Raw genomic sequence first — 20722 nt, 5'->3', positions numbered from 1 at the left:
TGTGACCCTGGGCAAGTCACTTAACCACAATTGCCTAAAAAACAAAAATACAATACCCATTCCTATTAAAAATATTACAAAGCCTAGAAATTGATGGAACGTTTCTTAAACCAAGAGCAAACATTATCTGTAATGGAGATAAACTTGAAGCCTTCCCATTAAGATCAGGAGTGAAACAAGGACGTCTATTATCACCACTATTATTCAATATTGTACTAGAAATCCTAGCTACAAGGAAAGAAGAATAAAATGAAGGAATAAATATAAGGAACGAGGAAACAAAACTATCACTCTTTGTAGATGATATGATGATATGATATATGATACTTAGAGAACACTAAAGAATCAACTAAAAAAACTAGCTGAAAACAACTTCAAAATAAACCCACAAAAATAATCAGTATTCCTACATACTATGAACAAAACCCAGCAGGAAGAGACAGAAAAAGAAATTCTATTTAAATAACTGCAGACAATATAAAATACTTCGGAGTCTACCCGCCAAGATAAACCCAGAGATTATATTGACACAATTACAAAACACTTTTCACACAAATACAGATCTAAATATTAATTGTTCATGGATAAGCCAAACCAATACAATAAAAATGATAATTCTACCTAAATTAGTTTATTTAGTCAGTGCCATACCAAACAAGCTACCAAAGAATTATTTAACAGAGCTAGAAAAATAGTAACAAAATTTATCTGGAGGAACAAAAGTTCAAGAATATCAAGGAATCAATGAAAAAAATGTTAAGGAAGGAAACTTTCAGATTTCAAAGTATATTATAAAATGGTAATCATCAAAACAATCTGGTACTGGCTAAGAAATAAGCGTGGTAGACCAGTGGAATATATTAGGTATACAACGCACAAAAGTAAATGACCATGGGGATCTAGTGTTTGACAAACCCAAAGATCTAGGCTTTGGGGGTAAGAACTCAACATCTGATAAAAACTGCTGGGAAAATTGGAAAAAAGTAAGGCAGAAATTAGGTAAAGACCAACATCTTACACTGTATACCACAATAAGGTCAAAATAGATAAATGACTTTGACATAAAGGGTGATTGATGTCACAATTAGGGGAAGATAGAATGGACAAGGGAAGAATTTATGAACAAAAAAAGAGAGATTATGTAAAGTAAAATAGCTAATTTTGATTATATAAAATTAAAAGATTTTTGTACAAACAAAACTAATGCAGCAAAATTAGAAGGAAAACAGTAACCTGGGAGAAATTTTTTTTTATAAGTTTCTCTGATAAAGACCTTATTTCTCAAATATAGGGGAACTGAACCAAATTTATAAAAATAAGAGCCATTCCTCAGTTAACTAATGGTCAAAAGCATATTAACAGGCAGTTTTCAGAAGAAGACATTAAAACTATCAATCATCCCATGAAGAAGTGTTCTAAATCACTACCGATTAGAAAAATGAAAATTAAAACAACTCTGAGGTACCACCTTACAGGTGTCAGTCTGGTAAACATGGCAGAAAAGGAAAATGACAAATGCTGGCAGGGATGTGGAAAAATTGGGACACTAATGCACTGTTGGTAGAGTTATGAATTAGTTCAACCATTCTGGAGAACAATTTGGAACTATGTATAAAACTGTATACCCTTTGACTCAGCCATACCATTCCTAGGTCTGTATCCCAGAGAAATCAAAGAAAAAAGAAAAGGACCTTTACATACAAAAATATTTATAGCTGCTCTTTTTGTGGTGGCAAAGAATTGGAAATTGAAGAGATGCCCATCAAGTGGGAAATTACTGAACAAGTTATAGCATATGATATGATGGAATACTATTGTGTTAAAAGACATGACAAGCAGGATGGTTTCAGAAAAACCTGGAAAGACTTACATGAACCCATGCAAAAAGGAAGTGGGCAGAACCAGAAGAACATTGCACACTGTAACAGCAATATTGTAAGGATGATCTACTGTGAAAGACTTAACTACTCTAATCAACACAATGATCCAAGTCAGTTTCAAAGGACCCATGATGATAAATGCTAACCACCTTCAGAGAGAGAACTGATGAACTCTGAATGCAGATTAAAACATATTTTTTTTACCTTATTTTTAGTTATATGTTTTTGTGTTTTCTTTTCACAACATGGCTAATATGGAAATGTTTGGCCTAACCTTACAAGTATAATAAAAATTTATGTGCTACCTTCTCAAGGAAGGGGGAGGGGCAGGAAGGAAGGAGAGAATTTGAAACTCAAAATTTTTTTTGATGATTGCTTAAATTCTTTTATATGTAATTGGGAAGTAGTTAATGAAATACAGAATTTTTTTTAACCCTCTACGAAAAAAAAAAATAAGTTCCCTTCTCTCCTCCTCTGACATTGCTAGCACTCTTATGCAGGCCCTCATCACCACATACCTGGAATCTGGCAATAACATGCTTGTGGGTGTTCCTGCCTCCCCACTCCACTCTCCACTCCAACCTATCCTCCAACCAGCCACCGTGATTTTCCAGAAGTACTGATCTAACAATGTCATCCCCTTACTTAAATTCCAGTAGCTCCCTATCACCTCCACGATCAAATACAGAACGCTGTTTGGCTTAACAAGACCTTCTCATAACCACCACCCCATGTCCCTCAGTTTTCTTACACCAAAAACCTCTTCGCACACCCTTCAATCCAGTGACACTGGCATCCTTGCAATTCCCTGAACAAGAACAAGACATTCCATCTCTCTATTCCAGGCATTTTTTCTGGCTGCCCCTCATGCGTGGAATGTTCTCCCTTCCTCATTTCTACCTCCTTGTTTCCCTGGCTTCCAAGTCTCAGCTAAAATCCCACCTTCTACAGGAAACCTTCACCAATTCTTCATTCTAGTGCCAATCCTTCATGTTAGTGCCCTTCTCTCTGTCGATTATTTCCTATTTTCCCTGTACATTGTTTGTATATATTTGTTTGCTTGCTGCTTCCCACATTAGAATGTAAGCTCCTCAAGGGCAGGAACTATCTTTTGCATTTCTTTTAATTTCTTTTAAAGCTTGGAACACTGGCACATAGTAGGCAATTAATAAATATTTAATGATTAATTCTAACATTACTCCAAATTCTGAACTGTGAGACAAAGCAAAACAAGTCTAATACTATTATTATGTTTTAACCTTAAGAAAATGTCTATCTTTTCTAGCAGAAGAGTAATACATCTCAATTTATAGAGTCTAAATTTAAAAGAAGGTTGTTATAACCTCTTCTTTACAATAACTTTTATCCTGTCTTCTTGTTTCTATTAGATTGTAAGCTCATTCATTCAGGGCAGGGACTATTACTTTTCTTTATATATGCCCTGGTGCCTGGCATAGTACAATGCACATAAAAGGTACATAAAAAATGTTCATTAGAGGACAACCACCAAAAGCCTAGACATAAAGTGATATAGAAGTCTGTCTCTAGTTTATTCTAAATTCCTTGTCCCCAAATGCCCATTGCCTGGATACCCACTGCCCTCACATAATTAATCATCAGTAGTTAATACTGAAAGGAACCTCAAAATTTATCTCATCCAATCCCCTCGATACGAGGGAGAAGAGTATAATCATTTCTATAGCTTCGACTATGTGCCAGGCACTTTGCTAAGTGTTTTACAAATATTATCTCATTAGATCTCAACATCATTTCATATAGTATTTCATATCAGGGAATTTACATAGTGTAACAGAAAGAGCACCAGACCTGGAGTCAGGAGAGATCCAAGTTCAAATTCTATCTCTGACTTATGAGGGAAAATCATTTAACTTCTCCTAGCTTCAGTTTCCTTATCTGTAAAATGCAGGTATTTGTAGCCTCTTTATGCAAAACTATTTATGAAGTTCAAATGAGATAATGTATGTAAAGTAAAATATATAAATGTCAAGTCTTTTTAAATGAGAAAATTAAGACCCAGAGAGACTCCTCAAAGTTACACAGCTCCTAAGTAATATATCCAGGACTTGGAGCCCTGAACTCCTAATACACTCTTAAAAACTTCCTTAAGCTGTCCTCTCATTGCTAAAAGCCTATCTATGTATGGTTTAACACCCCACGTGAGCCTGTCTCATAAACCAATATTACTTTTGACTTTTCTTCTCCATTCCCCTACCTTCTACAAAGAGACAGCTAAACTTTAGTCTGGTATGGCTGATGGGAAGATAATATGATTAAAGTCATTCACACCCAAGGAGGAATGACCAATAAGCTAAACCCCCTATGGGTGTTTGCACATTACAAAAATGTATTGATTCAAATGAACCTCTAATTTAGGTAATATTGGGGGAAAAAATTTTTGAGCTGAAGGACCTTGCCTCAGGTACTGTATCTCGCCCCCCTCCAAATTTCCAGTTCCTCCTTCAAAAACCAAACCAAATTCATTCGCTCCTTCAACTACCATTTATAAAGCACCTATTACTGAGAAGCACTGTTGAGCCACAGGAGTTATACAATGAACTAAAGCATAATCCCTACCCTAAGAATTTATAATCCAGTTTCCAGAATGGAAGGGTAGGAGAGATAAGACAAACAAAAATATATGTGCGTATGTATATATGCACACACAAATGTGTATATCTACACATGTATCTCTGCGTGTATGTGTGTGTGTGTGTTTGATAAATATAGCTTAGTGGAGGTGCTTAAGACAGGTAAAAGTGCAAAATGGAAAAAAAAAAAGAGGTAAAAAGTTAGTTGAGATAAGGTGAAATATCACTTCTCAATCCCTCCTAGCTATTTTCCTATATCTCTATTCTCTTCAGTAGCTGAACTCCTTGAGAAAACCATCTAAAATTGGTGCCTCTACTTTCTCTCCTCTTACTCTCATCTAAACTCTGGCTAAACTAGTCTGGCTTTAGACTTCATAATTCAACTCAAACTGTTCTCTCAAAAGTTACCAAAGTCTCTCCAGGATCTTCTGTTAGACTATTTGTCCTCAGTCTCCTTTGCTAAATCCTCAATCAGGTCACAACTGCTAACCATGAATGTCCCACAAGGCTCTGTACTGAGCCCTCTTCACCATCCTCCCAATCATCCAAGCTCCCACCTAGGCGTCCTCATCATCAATTCCTCACTTGAATTCATTCTCCATATCCAATATGTTTACAAGTCCTGTTGATTTCTATCTTTGCAATATCTCGTGAATATGCCTCTGTCTCTCCTGTGGCACAGCTGCCACCCTGATGCAGGTTCCCTGTACTATTGCACTAACCTTCTAGCTGGTGTTCCTGGTTTCAAGTTTCTCCCCACTTCAGCACATTCTCCACTCAGCTGCCTAAGTAATCTTCCTAAAGTGCAGGTATGATCAACCTTGCCTCCCCGACTCCATAAATTCCAAGGGCTCTCTATTGTATGTACTTGGTTTTAAAGCACTTCACAATCTGGCCTCTTCCAATATTTCCAGTCTTCTTACACTTTACTGCTCTCTACTTATTCTATGATCTAGCTACACTGGCTTGTTTGCTGTTCCTCACAGAAGATACTCCATTTCCTAATTCTGTGTATTTTCACTGGCTGTCTATATGCATGGATTGTGCTACCTCCTGATTTACAACCTCCTGGCCTCACTGGTTTCCTTGAAGTCTCAGTTCCTTCTACAATCTCATCTTCTGCAAGAGGCCTTTGAGAATCCTTCTCAAATGTAGTGCCTTCCCTCTGAGAATATCTCCAATTTGCCCTGGATATCTTGTTTGTACTATTACTTTTCCCATTAGAATGTGAGCTCCTTGAGAGAAGAAACAGTTTTTTACCTCTCTGAATCCCCAGTGCTTAGCACAGTGCCTGATATATAGTAAGCTCTTAATAAATTTTAGTAAATTTAGTAAAATTTTTACCTGATTTCTGACTGAGGCACTGACTGAAATGGGGAGTCAGTGGAAACATAGTATCTTCCTCAAGACAAACATCATTAATTTTTCAACCAATCTTCTTAAGTTGTGGTTACAAGTCCCTTCTCCAATTTGGTCACTCTTGCTTCTAGAAATAAGGGTTCTTAACATGCGGTCCAGGAACTTGAATGGGAGAAGAATTATATTTTCATTCCAACATAACTGCTTTCATTTTTAATCCTGTATATTTTCTTTTGTGCGTTTTAAAAGATCATTCTGAGAAAGAACTCATAGGGAGGGAAAGCAGCTACTTGCTTGAGCTCTCCCTCAAACCCCTCCAAATACCTATAAAAAATGGCTCTAAACAAATTCTAAAGCAGCAGAACCCACAAAAAAACAGAGTAAAACAAATTTCCAGCTCAAGACAACCTGGATGGCTGATCAGAAAGGTATATCGCGCCGGGTGGGGAGAGGAGCGCAGTGTGGCGTGGGCGCACAGGCTACAGCAACCCTGGAGCATGCCTCAGAGGACTGAATCGCGGGCAGCTGTGGTGGTTCTAGACTTCTCAACCCACGAACTCCAAAAACAACTTAGAAGGTCAGTGGGAAAAGTCTGTGACTGCAGTGAGAGAAGAAGCTAGGTCTCAGCCGCTCCCAGGGCAACGGCTGCCTCCTGAACTTCCGGCCCACAGACTGAGGGGGGAATAGAGTTGCTGATCAGAGGGGGACTGCAGGAATCTCTTTGCCAGTGCTGAGGCAGCAATCTCTTCCTTTGCCCATGCTTGGATCTGGGTCACAGTTCTGAGGGGCAGTCCTGGGGCCAGAGGAGCACTGGCCTGGTGGAGTTTGTTGTGGCTGTGGAGAGGAAACACCTCGCCCCTTATCATAGCACCTTGGAAGAACTGACAATTTTCAGGTCCCTAGAAGTATCTCTGAAAACAGCTGAACAAACCCCCGAAGCTTGGGACAGTACATTCTCCACATTGGAAGCAGACTCTTACCTTAACAAAGAGTTTAAAACTCAAGTAATTGGTTGGGATCGTGAGCAAGCAGCGCAAAAAGAGTCAGACTATATTATCTTACTTTGGTGACAAAGAAGATCAAAACATACAACCAGAAGAAGAAAACAAAGTCAAAGCTCCTACATCCAAAGCCTCCAAGAAAAATATGAATCAGTCCCAGGCCTTGAAGAGCTCAAAAGGGATTTTGAGAAGCAAGTAAGAGAAGTAGAGGAAAAACTGGGAAGAGAAATGAGAGTGATGCAAGAAAATCATGAAAAACAAGTTAACAGCTTGCTAAAGGAGACCAAAAAAAATACTGAAGCAAATAACACCTTAAAGAAAAGCCTAACCCAAATGGCAAAAGAGGTCCAAAAAGCCAATGAAGAGAAGAATGCCCTAAAAAGAGAAAGAATTCATAGACTTCTGACTGCCAAAGGGGTCCATGGCACAAAAATGGTTAAGAACTCCTGCTCTAGATATACTCAAAATTGTCAACATTCTTCCCAAGATTAGGTTCCCAGGACTTTTCACAATACCGTGATGTAATGTACCTAGCCAAGTATAATGACAGTTCTACTTTCTATACTTTCTTCATTATAATTCTATATTCTAGACTCTCTTGTGCAGCCAAAAATCACATTAGTTTTTTGGCAGTCACACCATCTTGCTTACTCATAATGACCTTGTAGCCAACTAGAAACCCCTAAGTCTTTCTTAGGAAATATTCCCTATCTTAGTACTGAAGATTCTCCAATTAAGAGCCAAAATAGGTCGCTCATGGTACCCTATTCTTAGTCTGCCCTCTCATATCTGTCTTTATTCACACTATTACCTATATCTAAAGTCCTTGTCTCTATCCTTCATTTCTTCAAGATCCAACTCAAGTGTCACTTCCTCCATGAAGCCTTCCCAGCTCCCCTAAAGCACAAGGTAATCCCACCTTATTCAAATATCTCATAGCACTTTTGAGACACCTCTCAAATACAAGTCTACTCTGTTTCATAGTTATTTGTGCTCATCCATCTCATCCAGCCCCATTCAATTGCAAGCTTCAAATGCAGCGTCTAAAAATGGTACCTGGCCCATACAAGGAACACTTAAAATTTGCCAAAGTACTCTCCAGAAACATGTCACCCCCTTACAATAGAAATGCTGTAAGGATCAAATGAGATGATAAATGTGTGAAGTGCTGATAAAGTGCTACATAAACGTCATCTAATGTAATCATTAAATTAAATCCAATGGCCTTTTTAATGCCATCTTTCTTGAACTCTCCAGCATCTGACACCACTTACCCACCCACCACCCTCCTTCTTGACAGCCAGTCCTCCCTTGACTTTCTTGACACGCAAGGTTCTCTCCTCTTCCATCTCTATGTTTTCCATCTTCTTTGATGACATTCATCTTTCTCCTGACCCTTAAATGAGCCAATCCCTAATAAGTTTATGCCTTTTTCTTCTTTGTCTACATTCTCCCTCTTGGTGAAGTTTTCTATGGCTTAACTATTCCATCTATGCTGATATCTCCCAAATCTTTCTATATCATTTCTATAGCTAAATCACTTCAAACTTCTTCCAGAGTTCTAATTCCCTATTACCAACTGCCTACTACGAAATGCAAACTTCTTGAGGGAAGTGACTATAACATTTGAATCTTTACACCATGTGCTCAGTAAATAGCAAGGAAATCATAACCTTTGACACAACAATTCCATTGCTGTGTATACAGAGTGTCCCAAAAGTCTTAGTGCAGGTGGAAACCTATTAAAGCTTAAAACAACACTAAGACTTTAGGGACACTTTATATAATGAATTGAAGCAGGGTGAAAAAGTAGAACCAGGAGAACTATCTACATGATGACTACAATAATTAAAATGAAGGGATGGGAATAGGGACTGTAATTTGGTTGACTCCCTCTACTAAAACAGGTCTCTTTAGGTCCCCCAGAAGGCTGAGAGGTGCAGCACCTTGTTCAAATTCTCAAAAAAAGTGTCTGTCTTAAGGCTGGTAGGTCTTAAGCCCAGACATCTATCTACTAACTACAATGAATCTTTGATGTAAATGAATGCTATATGACAATCCAACTCACAACTGCAAAGACAAACTTCGGTGTAGAAGAGATGAATACATACAAAATACCCTTCCCTCCTCCAGGCAGAGGTGGGGGACAGCAGCAGCAAAATGGTGTCATTCTGAACAACAGTTTTACTTAACTTTTCCTTTGTTACAAAGGCAAGTTCAATGAGGACAGGGGATGACAGAATATAGGGAAATAAATGTTTTTTTTTAAGCATCCATAAAACTTTATTTAAAATTAAAATTTTTTTAAATAAATTAGCAAATTCTTCAATTGTACAACTGATTTTTTTTAAACCTATAAAAGCAAAACTTTACCCTTATTCCTAGTACATTTCATCTTGTTAAGTTTTGTCCATGGTTCCAACCTATCACAATCCTCCGAGATCCTTATCATCATCCAATGTGTTAACAATCCCTTCCAGTTTCAGGTCTTCCACAAATCTGAAAGCATACCTGGATGTGACTGATAAAAGTACTGAACATAGATAGCACTTAGTAGCACAATATATGAGACAAAGATCCTTTAATAAATGACAAAGATTTTTTAAATACTCTTTGAAGCTGACCAGTAACAAATCTACCTGACTTTATTATCACACTGTCCAGGCCATCTCTCCATCTTGTCCTCTCCATCTTGTCCACAAGGCTAACATGAGGGACTTCATAGGGTGCCTTACTGAAATCCACATTTGCCCTTGCATTTCTACAGCATTCCCCTGAACTAAGGCTGATAACCAAGGGCTCCTCCTCAACCTGCTATATTTCACAGGGAACAACAGGTCCCAGGCCTATACCAGTGTTATTTCTATTGCAGTATCACCCAACTCCCAACTAGTATTCTATCTCTTACATCACCATCTATTCAAGAGTCTGACACAACTGTGGAATAACTATTCTCCCTCCAACAAACACACTCTTCCAGATATTCCATACTGGACTGTCATCTCACAATGTCTGCTTTCTAATTCCCTTGCTCTTCTGTCTAAAATGGAAATTCTGATGTTAGTTTCCTAACCTTCTACATATAACCATATTACTATGTACGTATATAGTTTAGTAATAGGTAAAAAAGATAAATTACTTTTAAAAGACCTTTCTTCCTCCTTTAAAGATAATTTTTTAAGATGGAATTCTTTTAGTATTTATAGAAACTACAATTAAGGTTTCTTTGGGCTTCCATTCAAATAAAGTAAATGGCACTACAATTCAGATGCAACTTAAGAAAGAGAAAAGTTTACTTCTAAATACCAACACAAACTAGATTAAACTACATCATGATTATGCCAAACTAAATAAAATATTCTCAAATGACAAACTCACCAAGAAAACAGTTATCTTACTTTCCAATAAGAAAAACATTTTCTGATGTATGTTTACTTCTCAAATGTCAATAAGTGGTATCCCTGGGGATATTCTCAAGAAAACTAGATGTTTTTCACTTAAGGCTATATAGAATGTGTAATATCTTAAGTAATTAGAAGGGAAAAAACATACTGTAAACAGAACTTAATCCAATCCAATATCTTATCATGTGCTAGGAACTATGGTAAGGGTTGGGGATACAATTAATAAAAATAAAGATAGTCTCTGCTCTCAAGGAGCTTACAATCTATTGGAGAAGGGGGAGACACACAAAAAGATGTGGGAGTTGGGGGAGACCAGGAAGTACCCAGCCTGGGGGCATATCATTCAGCTCAGTAGAAACCAGGAAAGGCAGTAGATGCAAAGGGAAGTAAGCTGAAACTTTGGTTTCCACCCTCTATAAAGGAAAGCAATGAGAGGAGTTTGGTACTCTAAGTCAAGGCTTGAGCTGGCATGAAGGGGATGAGATTAGAGGCCAGGAGCTTAACTTGGGTGGGGCATCTAGTTCCATGGAGTCACACTTTGATGTCTGCAAAAGTTAACATTAAATATTTTGCAAACTATCCCTTTTCCTGCCCCACTTGGTCTGTGCAAAAAGTGAACCATAACTTTTAATTTTTATGTAAATTCTGAAAGACATTTCAAAGCCCACGGTTTAATTCTGCATCTGTATATTTGTTGATGGATAGTTTCTGACTTGACAGAAGAGATATATAGTATGAAATTTTTAAGGTCAAGGGAAATGGAATTATTTTTTAATACAAACTAGTGATATTTACGACAATCAAAATTAATCTGTAATGGATCTATGAACCCATGGTAAATAACACAACAAAATTTGGGAATGTCCTCTGCTCCCAAAAAAGAAGCACTCCATAAAGGTGTTAGATTATTTCATCCAAAGAAGCCGAATACAAAGATCTTATAGAGATTTTAACAGAATTAAATCTGTAACTGTCTAATTACATTATGACCTTTTTTCTTACTACGGTAAAAAAAAAAGTATAATTCTGAAATCTAAGCTTTTACAGTAACAAGATGATTAAAAAATAGGAAAAGTTAAGTAGCAAATGTTACTCTGGCATGAAGTCCATGTTTTGCTGAAATGTTCCTGTCTGAAAAAAATTAAAGCCACGAATCTCTTAAAATGTCTCTCTTATCTCCCTCTCTCCCCACTCAAAAATAACCTTGCCTTGTTTCAACACATGTAAGAGCAGATTTCAATAGATTTCTGCTTTGCACAGAGACTACAAAAAAACTGCCTTTCTTTTAATACTGCCTATTTCACACAGCCCCAAATGCTAAACAGGAAAACTACATCAACAGGGATATTACTATTTCATACTATCTCTACAAGTTCTTAAAAGTCAATACGGCCTTTATCAAGTTCAAAATATTTGCTAATAGCTATTAATAATCAGGAAGTTACATTGGAAGTTATCGTTTCTGCCTGCCATAAAGGGATTAAAAATGTCATCCTAATTAAACATTATTATTCACTCTCCTCCCTCATATTTTAGGGAGCCTTGCTTATTTGTTAATTCTGTCAAAAATTCACTGTTAGTGCAATATGCACTACTAACTCTAGGTATTTGGAAATCAGCATCTCCTCATTACTTTCTTCATTTCCTTCTATTTCCTAACAGCAATAGGACAAAAGCTTTCCTCAATGTAATAGTTTTCTCCTAAGCTCAATAGTTTACCGTGTTTACACTGTTTAAAAAACTGTATTTCTACTTCAAATAATTAATTTTCAAAATTAAATTCATACAAGAGAATAGAATCATAATGCCAACTGCAAATTATTTGCTCTACATCTCTTCTATACTCACAACCTTCACTAGCAAGAAATGAATAAGAAGTGAAAAGACTGCTTTTTAAAGAAAAAAAACTGTTGCTAGTTCAATCTCAACATACAAACTAATAACCAGAAAAATTAAGAACTCCCATTCAGGTGCCCCCATTTACCTCCCCACACAGACTGAGACCCATAAGCTGCAATTATTTCATTTAAGTTCCATAAAACCCTCAGACTTTGAATTCACAATATATGTCATCTGAATGAAGAACAAGATGAACAATCCAACTAAAATGGAATTTTATGTCTGTTCTTGCCGTTGGTCTGAAGTACTCCTCTGACACCGCTTGTGTCAGATGCCCTAAACCAGCAGATACTGGAGGTACTGCAAATCTTCTGCATTAAAGAGTCAGGGCGGCCTCGGTAACTTGTATCTCTTCACAGAAACAATATTTGTGAAGTGCTCTTCCCCATGCAGACCTCTCCAATCAAGTTAGTTATTTTCCAAACACCTTCTTACCTTCACCCTACCGTTTCCAGACAAGTACTTAACTTGGTTTGTCAGGGGAACACTGCAGATTTACTAAGGGCTTAATATAATTGTCAGGTTGTTAAGGCTCAGGCGTAACCAAGCAAAAGGAGCATCTCCAAGTGGCTGTTACCGATTCAACTGGCACTTGGAAATGTTCGGAGAAGGGAAAAAGAATATAGACAAGTTTGTGTGTACATTTGTACATTCACCATTCTTCTCAAGTACCTGACCTGCCAACAAAAAATAAAGGTGGAGAAGAAGACAGAACAAACGTACCTAACACAATGCATTCCCTGAAGAAGTATTAAACACTTAACATGCATGACATACTGCACAATTCCACCTGCCACTGAAAAACTACTGGAAGGTGGGAGGAGGATTGGAGGCATCTGTTAGAAAAGAACGGAGAAGAAAAAAAAGGCGAATGAAAAAGGGTTAAGACCTACGGAAGGGGACAGTCAAGGATTTCTCAGACGACCCCACATAGGCCAGCGCAGAGCAGACAGGGAAAAGACAGGAGGTCTCCCTAAAACGAAGACCAGGTGCAGCAGAGAAAAGCAAGTCGGGGTACAGAGGCAAAAAATTAAAGAAAGGCGCAGTGGGCAGGTGATCGAGAAAAACAAGGAGGGATTTGGGGAAGGATGAGGGAGGATACGGAGAGAGTAAAGTCTTGGGTCTAGATTCGACCTACCAGAGAAAGCAATACGGAAAGGGGTGGTTGGGGCCTCCCTCGGGACAAAAAGGTGTGGCCAAGGATCCCGAAAAAACGGAGAGGGCTTCGGACCCTCTGGGAGAAGCACTAGCATCCCACTTTCAAGGGCCTGGAGCGTAGGTTCTTCTACGGGTAACGACTGAAAAGCGCATAGGGGGAGAGCGCTACCTGGAGGGCCGCATCCTCTCGACACCCCGGCGCGCTCCGACCAAGGCATCCGCCAGCCGGCCCGCCGCCCGCCGCCCCCCGCCCCCCTGCCCGCCCCTTAGCGATCCTCTCTTACCTCCACACCTGCCCCATCTGCAGCAGGTGGATGACCGACTGCCAGATCCACACCGAGAGGCGGCACAGGCGCTGGGCCCCCGGCGTGGCCGGGCCTCCCACCACGCCGGGCGGCCCGCGGCCGTAGACGGCCCCCATCATGGGGGGGCCCCGGCTGCTGAGCCCCTCCACGGCGCCCAGCCCTCCGCCCGTATAGTCCTGCACGAACCAGCGGAAGCTGAGGCTCTGCACCAGCAGCGACGGCACCAGCACGAAGAAGAGCGTCAGCCCGAACCAGCCGTAGTCCCCCTTGCCATAGTAGTCGAGGGCCAGCCACAGGTCGGTGCCCACATCCCCGAAGAACACGAGCAGCGCCAGCACGATCCACAGGCAGTCGAGCCACGGCCGCTCCACCTGCGGCGGCGGCAGGGGCTGGGGGCGCTCGGCGCCGCCGGGGGGCGTCGGTTGGGGGGGCGCGGCGGCGTCCGCCGGCGGCTGGAGCGGCTGGTCCCCCCCGTCGGCGGCGGCGGCGCTGCGGCGCGGCTTCTTGCCCAGGAGGGAGCGCAGGCAGGCGGAGCGGCAGCCCCAGTAGCACGAGGAGGTGTTGCAGCAGTGGCAGATGTGGAGGGAGCTGCTCTCGCCGGGGTCGCTGCCGTCTCCGCCGCCGCAGCCGCCTCCCCCAGGCTCCCCGTCCTCCTCGCCGCCGCTGCCCACCGCCTCGTCCAGGTTGTGCAGTTGGGCGAAGCCCACCCCCACGCCGCCGCCATCGGATTTCGCCGCCATCTTGACTCTCTTCCCAGCTCCGGAGGTTGGGGGGGAGGGATGGGGAGGGAAGGGGGAAAAGAAGGCAGGGAACGGGGAGGGGGGGAAACGAATGGAGAGGAAGGGGGGCGGGGAGGAAGCGGGGGAGCGAACGAACGAGGGGGGAGTGGGCCGGGGAACCCCCTCCGCTTCCGGATGGTGCGCGTCACTTCCGGGCGAGCCCCCCAATCGCACAGCGCCCGCCGCTCCCCAGCCCGGCCCGCCCAGCCAAGATGGCCGTCCTCCTGGTCCTCAGCTGCTGGGCGGGGGGCCGGGGGTTTCTCGCCGCCAGGGCTCCTCTTTCCTTCTTCCGTTGACCCCGAAACCCATCAGGTTGACCCCTTGGCGTTTCAGAAACCCGCTGGGTAAGGTTGGGAGGTCCGAGATGATCCCTGGAGAGGACAGTGCCAGAGGCTTTGGAGCACCCCTTCCTCAGTGTCGCTGCTCAGTGCGTTTCTCTAGGAGAAACGCCCCCTAACCCCCTGCCCGCCGCTGGCGGAGGGGCGGGACCTAGGAGGGAAGGGGCGGGGTAAGTGTTGAGCAGGTGGTGCTATGTCACTTCCAGGAGATAGGATGACCTCATTCTGTACTTTAAAGCCTCTAGAATTAAAATGGTTGTTTTTCACTATTCTGTGTCTCACAGACACACACACACTCTCCCCAAATTGAGCCTCCTCCTCATTCCCATCCTAATTGAATCATATAATAAGATAAATATAATTTAATTGAGACTCCCACAAACAACCCAGGCATACCCCAACTTTGACTTTCCCCTGCTCTCTCCAGGCTTACCTCCCTTGACCCCCCTGAATTTATTGTCACTGTCAACTTTGTCTCTCTGTTGTCAGTAGGTTTTTTGCTCATTTTCTGCAGTGCTTTCCAGGATAAACCAGTTGATGATTAGTTAGACTTTTAAATCTTGAGTACTGAAGTGAGGATTAAGTAGGTACATAATGACCTTGAATATCTTCACTGCCCTGAAGTACATTTTTTTGGCCAAATGCTGTTATCACTTTACATATATACACCTACACATTAATTTGTATGGTTATTATTTGAGAAGAAAAATAAGAGGCTGATAAGAGTTTATCCTTAAATAATTTTGAAATTAATATGTTTAGTTCTCTAGGACTAGAAATAGATAGCTATGAGAAGTCATTACTTGGCCTTTTTCTGTTGTTGTTGCAAAGGCGATTTAAGTGAGCGAAAATCACTTTTTCAAATTTTTCCTTGCTAAGACTCTTGTTAGTAAACATGACTTTAAATGAGTGAAAATGTTATCAATGTGCTATATCATTAAAAGAGGTGTAGCACACACTACTTAGGTAACACATTACACAAGTGAAACAGCACTGAATGGATTTGAATTATAATGATTTTCCAAAGAAAGTGTAATTATAGCCCTGGTCAGGGCATGTAATTAATGGTCAGGTGAAAAGAAAAGAACACTTCACCAAAAGGCAGAAAGCCTGGATTCTCTCATTGAACTAAGTCTTTGTGAGCTCATTTGATTTTATTCCGTATCAGTTTCCCCAGCCACAAAGTATTAAATAACAACTTAACCACCAGGTATGCTATAAGGACAAAGTAAGCAACATATATTTGGCACTTAAATTTCTGTACTGAAAAAAATGGTGCTACATAAATTTGTAGTACTAAATTTTTTATTTGACAATTATTAATACCCAGGTATGCTTCGGGAGTTATTTTTAGACTACCTCATTGAGGGGGGAAATAATTTACTTTTAATTCTTGAGAAATACTGTTAAGAGTGCTAAACAAGGACCTTAAGGAACTAGAACCTCAGCAATTCCTGATGAGAAGTCTTCATAAAAAGATGATTCCAAATTTTGCTTTTGTAACTACTTATAATGATAATGTTTCTGAGTATTCTAATTATAAAAGTAATAGAAACCGTGTACCATATATAAGGCCTTTGGGAGTTTGAATTATGCTTCTTCTAGTTTGAATGTATTAAATACCATCATTTATAAAATGTCTTTAACAAATGCCAGCTTTATGCCTAATTTATGCTGAATGGGCATATTTAAAATTATAAAGTAAAACAATTGGAAATACTTCTGGAGAGGTATAATTATTTATGGTGAAACTTCCATCTAAGTCATCAAACCAATGAATTGAGTCATTAAAGGAGGCAGTAATAATATATTTAATAACTATTTTTAAGTACGTTGTACTTGGTTAGAGACAGCTTGGCCTAGTGGCTAGAAGGTTTGCCTTAGAGTGGAGAAGAGTTGGGTTCACATTCTGCAGCTGACCAATACTAGTTGTGAAACAAATAAATTAACCTCTCATTGCCCCCAGCAATCTAATACTCTGAGATTACAACTGAGTTGTTAATATGAGAACAAGAGTTTCCTATACCAAGAAAGTCTTTAGATTGTATAGTTTTAAAGCCAGAGGGAATCTTAGAAGTCTTCTATTGCAACTCCCTCATTTTACATAAAAGAAAGTTGAGGCCCAGAGAGGTTAAGTCATTTGCTGAAAACCAACCATAAATGAAAGAGCCAGAATTTGAATCCAATTTCTATAAACTTCAAATCCATCATTCTTTCCACTGTGCCATGCAGGTCTGAACTCCACCCCCAAAAAATGCATTTATTAGAAGAAATTAATGAAGCAAGTAACATTTCAATGTAAGATAACAAAATGTACCTCTTATCAAAAACTTTTAATGCGTATAAAGTCTTGAGTAGACATGCAACAGTGCCACATCCATAACCTACTGAAAAGAAGTCCAAGACATTTCAGTAAGGATCTCTTACTTTCTGTGACTAAAAATTCTGTGGTTCTCTCTTGAAAAAAAAATTCTTAATAGAACAAAAATGCTAAAATAAAAGCAATTATTGCTCAGAAACAGTTTATACTCAATCAGTTGTAGGTTGACGTAAAAGTAAACAATACAGCAACATCTCATTTATACAACATCATTAGATGAGGAAGTGAATTTACCACTTTTTTTTTCAAATTTAACTATTTCTGATGGAAATCTTTGCAAAATCCATTCTTACTTTCCTGCCTTCTAAAACAGTATGTTGAACATAATTTAACTTTTTGTCAATAACTTAGGGGGCATAATTAGGAATATAAGTTACTATGTCATATTCCTTCAGTACTTCAAAAAGTCTGTGATTTTATCAGACTTAATCATAACCCACATATATATGTATATATATATACATATATACACATATATACATATATACCTATATATACCTATATACCTATATACCTATATATACACATATACCTATATACCTATATATACATATATATATACATATACATATATATATACACATGCAATACGTTCATGCCGCTGGAGGTAGTTTTGTGAGTTGGTGTGGCCAAAAAAGTTCACCACCTAGTGGCCAATGTTTTACTTATGAATAGTACTTGTCTGAAGAAAGAAATGGCTATAATTATAAACACAAGAAATTGCATTTATAATAATGAAACTCTTAGGGTTTACTGAGAGGCTTAGAGTTCTTTGTCCCCATGATAAATAGTTTCACATAGCTGTGCTTTCTAATTTGTGAATTCAGTTCAACAAACATTTAAGTGTCTGCTGTGCATTTAGTACTAAATGATGTGCTGAGGATACAAAAACAAAACAGTCGCTGCTCACAAGGAGCTTACATTCTGCTGGGAGGAAAGTAGGATGTACAACATAGACACAGATATATAAATATAATTTAAGCAGGGACAGGGTGGTAACTGGGAGAAGGCTTCATGGAAGAAACGACACTTTTGCTGGCATTGAAGGAAATGAGGATTCTGAGAAGCATATGTGAAGAGAAGACATATTCTCGGCATATTGGTTGGTTTGTCCAAATGCACAAAGGCAAGATATGAAATTCCAAGTTCATGGAACAGCTTCTGTCCAGTTTGGCTAGAACAATTTGTAAATAGATGTATTATGAAATAAGGTTTAAAAAGTAGACTGGAGTTACTCTGTGGAAGAACTTTAATACCAGGCTGAGGAGCTTATCCTAGAGACAGATTTGAGGAGGGGAGTTAAGTGGGAAATAGCCTGTGTCTGAGGAAGATGATTTTGGTCTTGTGGATTAATAAATTGAATGGATTGAAGTAGAGAAACACTGGAAGGAGGGAGATCAATTAGGAAGCTATTATATGAGAGATGGCGAGAGTCTGAACCAGTCAATGGCCATGTGAATAGAGAGAAGAGGACAGATACTGGAGAAGCTATGGAGATAAAATTAACAAGCCTTGATAAAATATTATGGAGTGGATAACCAGCATATCATTGATAATCTAAATCAAATAGAATAAAGCAATTTTATCTATTTTAGTACTAGAAGCTGATATTAAGAAAGTATTTTCTATATATTATTATGTATTGGTTCATAAAGTGTTAAATCATAATAACTCACATTTACATAGTGATTTTTGTTTTACAAAATGTTTTCCCAACAACAATCCTATGAAATAAGTATAGATATTATCCCATTTTACAGATGTGGAAACTGAGACTCAGGAATGTTAACCTTTATTAAACATCTCCTATGTGCCAGACACTATGCTAGGAATGTAACTATGAATGAAACGATACCTACTCACAATGAGTTTACATTCTCATTAGGAAAACAAACATGTGTACAAGTATATACAGAATAAATATGAAGAGAACAAATATAAATAAGACTTGGTAACTGATTGGATCTGGAAAGTGAGGAAGGAGTCCATTCCAAGCATGAGGGATGATAAGGCAGAGACTGAGGATGGAATGTCATGTGGGAAGAACAGAAAGAAGGCTGTCTGGATCACAGAGTCCAGATAGGGGAATACAGAGGATGGAAAAACAGGTTGTGATGGGCTTTAAAACCTAAACAGAAGAGGCACTGGGGAGCCACTGGAATATATTAGAGGGGTGTCTTCACTTAAGGGTAATCACATTGGCAAGAGTGTAGAGGACAGACTAGAGTAGGGAGAGACTTCAGGCAGAGACCAGTTAGGGAGCAGTGATGAGGGCCTGAGCTAAGGTGGTGTCTGTGTGAGTTGACAGAAAAGATTGGATGTGAGAAGTATTGTGGGGGTAGAAACATGACTTGCCGTCTGATTGGATATGTTTGGTAAGACAGAGTGAGGAGTCAAGGATAATGCCAAGGTTAATAAGCAAGTAGGCTGGAAAAATGGCATCTTTCACAGAAATAGGGAAGTTTGTAAGAGGAGTGGGAAGATAATGTGTTTTTGGGCATACTAAAGTTGTGACATTTACAAGAAACTTAGTTTAGAATTATCCAGTAGGCAATTGGAGGTGTTTTATTCAAGATAAAGAGAAGACCGGTCCTGAATATATAGATTTGTTAAGTGATTTGAACCATGTCCCCCTAGCCAGTGTCAGAGCCAGAATTCTAATCTAGGTCTCCTGTTTTTCCACAACATCACAGTTATAAAATAAGATCATATTCAGTAATATACCAAAATAATTGGGGTGGTTCAGATAGTAAACAAAATAGAGAAAGGAAAAAGTCAGTATAGTCTGGCATCATAAAGTCTTCACAGAGTAGTAACTTGAGCAGTGCCTTAAAGGATGCATAGGATATAAACAAATGGAAAAAAAAGGGCATGCAAGAGATAAGAAAGAACACAGCTTGATTAGAGGGGAGGGTTCATATTGAAGAGTAGTAAGGTTACACAGGATGGAACAAGATAATGGACAGCTTTGAAAGCTTGATAGATGATCTTTACACTTCATGGGGTAGACATTGTAAGAAGAAATATTGCGCTAAATTAAATCTAATCAGATCCTAAAATGATGCCTATACAAATTGCCGAGGATCCTCAAGAATGGAAAAGCTCTATGCTAGCAAGAGTTATTGAGAAATTCTTCAGGGAGAAGTTGGAATATTTTTTATGCTTTTTAAGTCATAACAGGGCTCAGTTTTCATCTCTTTAAAAACCTTACAGTTTTGTTAATCCTTAATAAGAAATCCCTCCTCCCTATTAATTCAGTTCCATTCAACAAGTATTTATTAAGCACCTGTCATTTGTTCAGCATTGTGTTTAAGCACTTTCAAAGTTTTGTGGGGTTTTTTAGGTATAAAATATAACCCATTGGACCTCCTGGAAAGATTTGAAGAGCGAGAGGTTTCAGGGAGCCCAGGTGTCTTTTTTCCTCTCAAAAGCAACAGAAACAGAAAAAAAGAGAGAGAGAAAAAGTTAAAATCCATCAAATAAAATTTTAGTTTTTAGAAATGAAAATGTGTGAGGGCAAGAAGGACCTCAGATACTATGAATATATATATATATATATATATATATATGGAGCAAGTGAAACAAAGTCTAAAGCACCAGAAGCAATGAA

The 20722-nt window shown here is 39.3% G+C and overlaps 1 protein-coding gene across 2 annotated transcripts in view; it reads right to left on the bottom strand.

Annotated features, from left to right (window-relative positions):
* The window catches only part of XKR6 (XK related 6), a 383982-nt gene extending 369627 nt beyond the window's left edge, over window positions 1-14355 (bottom strand). The window contains exon 1 of one of the 2 annotated variants that reach the window (XR_003568420.1): window positions 13595-13653. Coding sequence is in view for 1 of the 2 variants with exons in the window: in XM_027853973.1 (XP_027709774.1) it covers window positions 13595-14355 (761 nt within the window). In the remaining variant the exon portion in view is untranslated. Of the gene's footprint in view, window positions 1-13594 lie in introns of both variants that reach the window. The other variant, XM_027853973.1, reaches the window with a different exon arrangement.
* Between the last annotated feature and the right edge of the window lie 6367 nt (window positions 14356-20722).

Source organism: Vombatus ursinus, unplaced genomic scaffold (genome assembly GCF_900497805.2).
Source record: "Vombatus ursinus unplaced genomic scaffold, bare-nosed wombat genome assembly UNPS02010219.1, whole genome shotgun sequence".
NCBI lineage: Eukaryota > Metazoa > Chordata > Mammalia > Diprotodontia > Vombatidae > Vombatus > Vombatus ursinus.
This window is presented reverse-complemented; position numbering and strand designations above follow the sequence as displayed.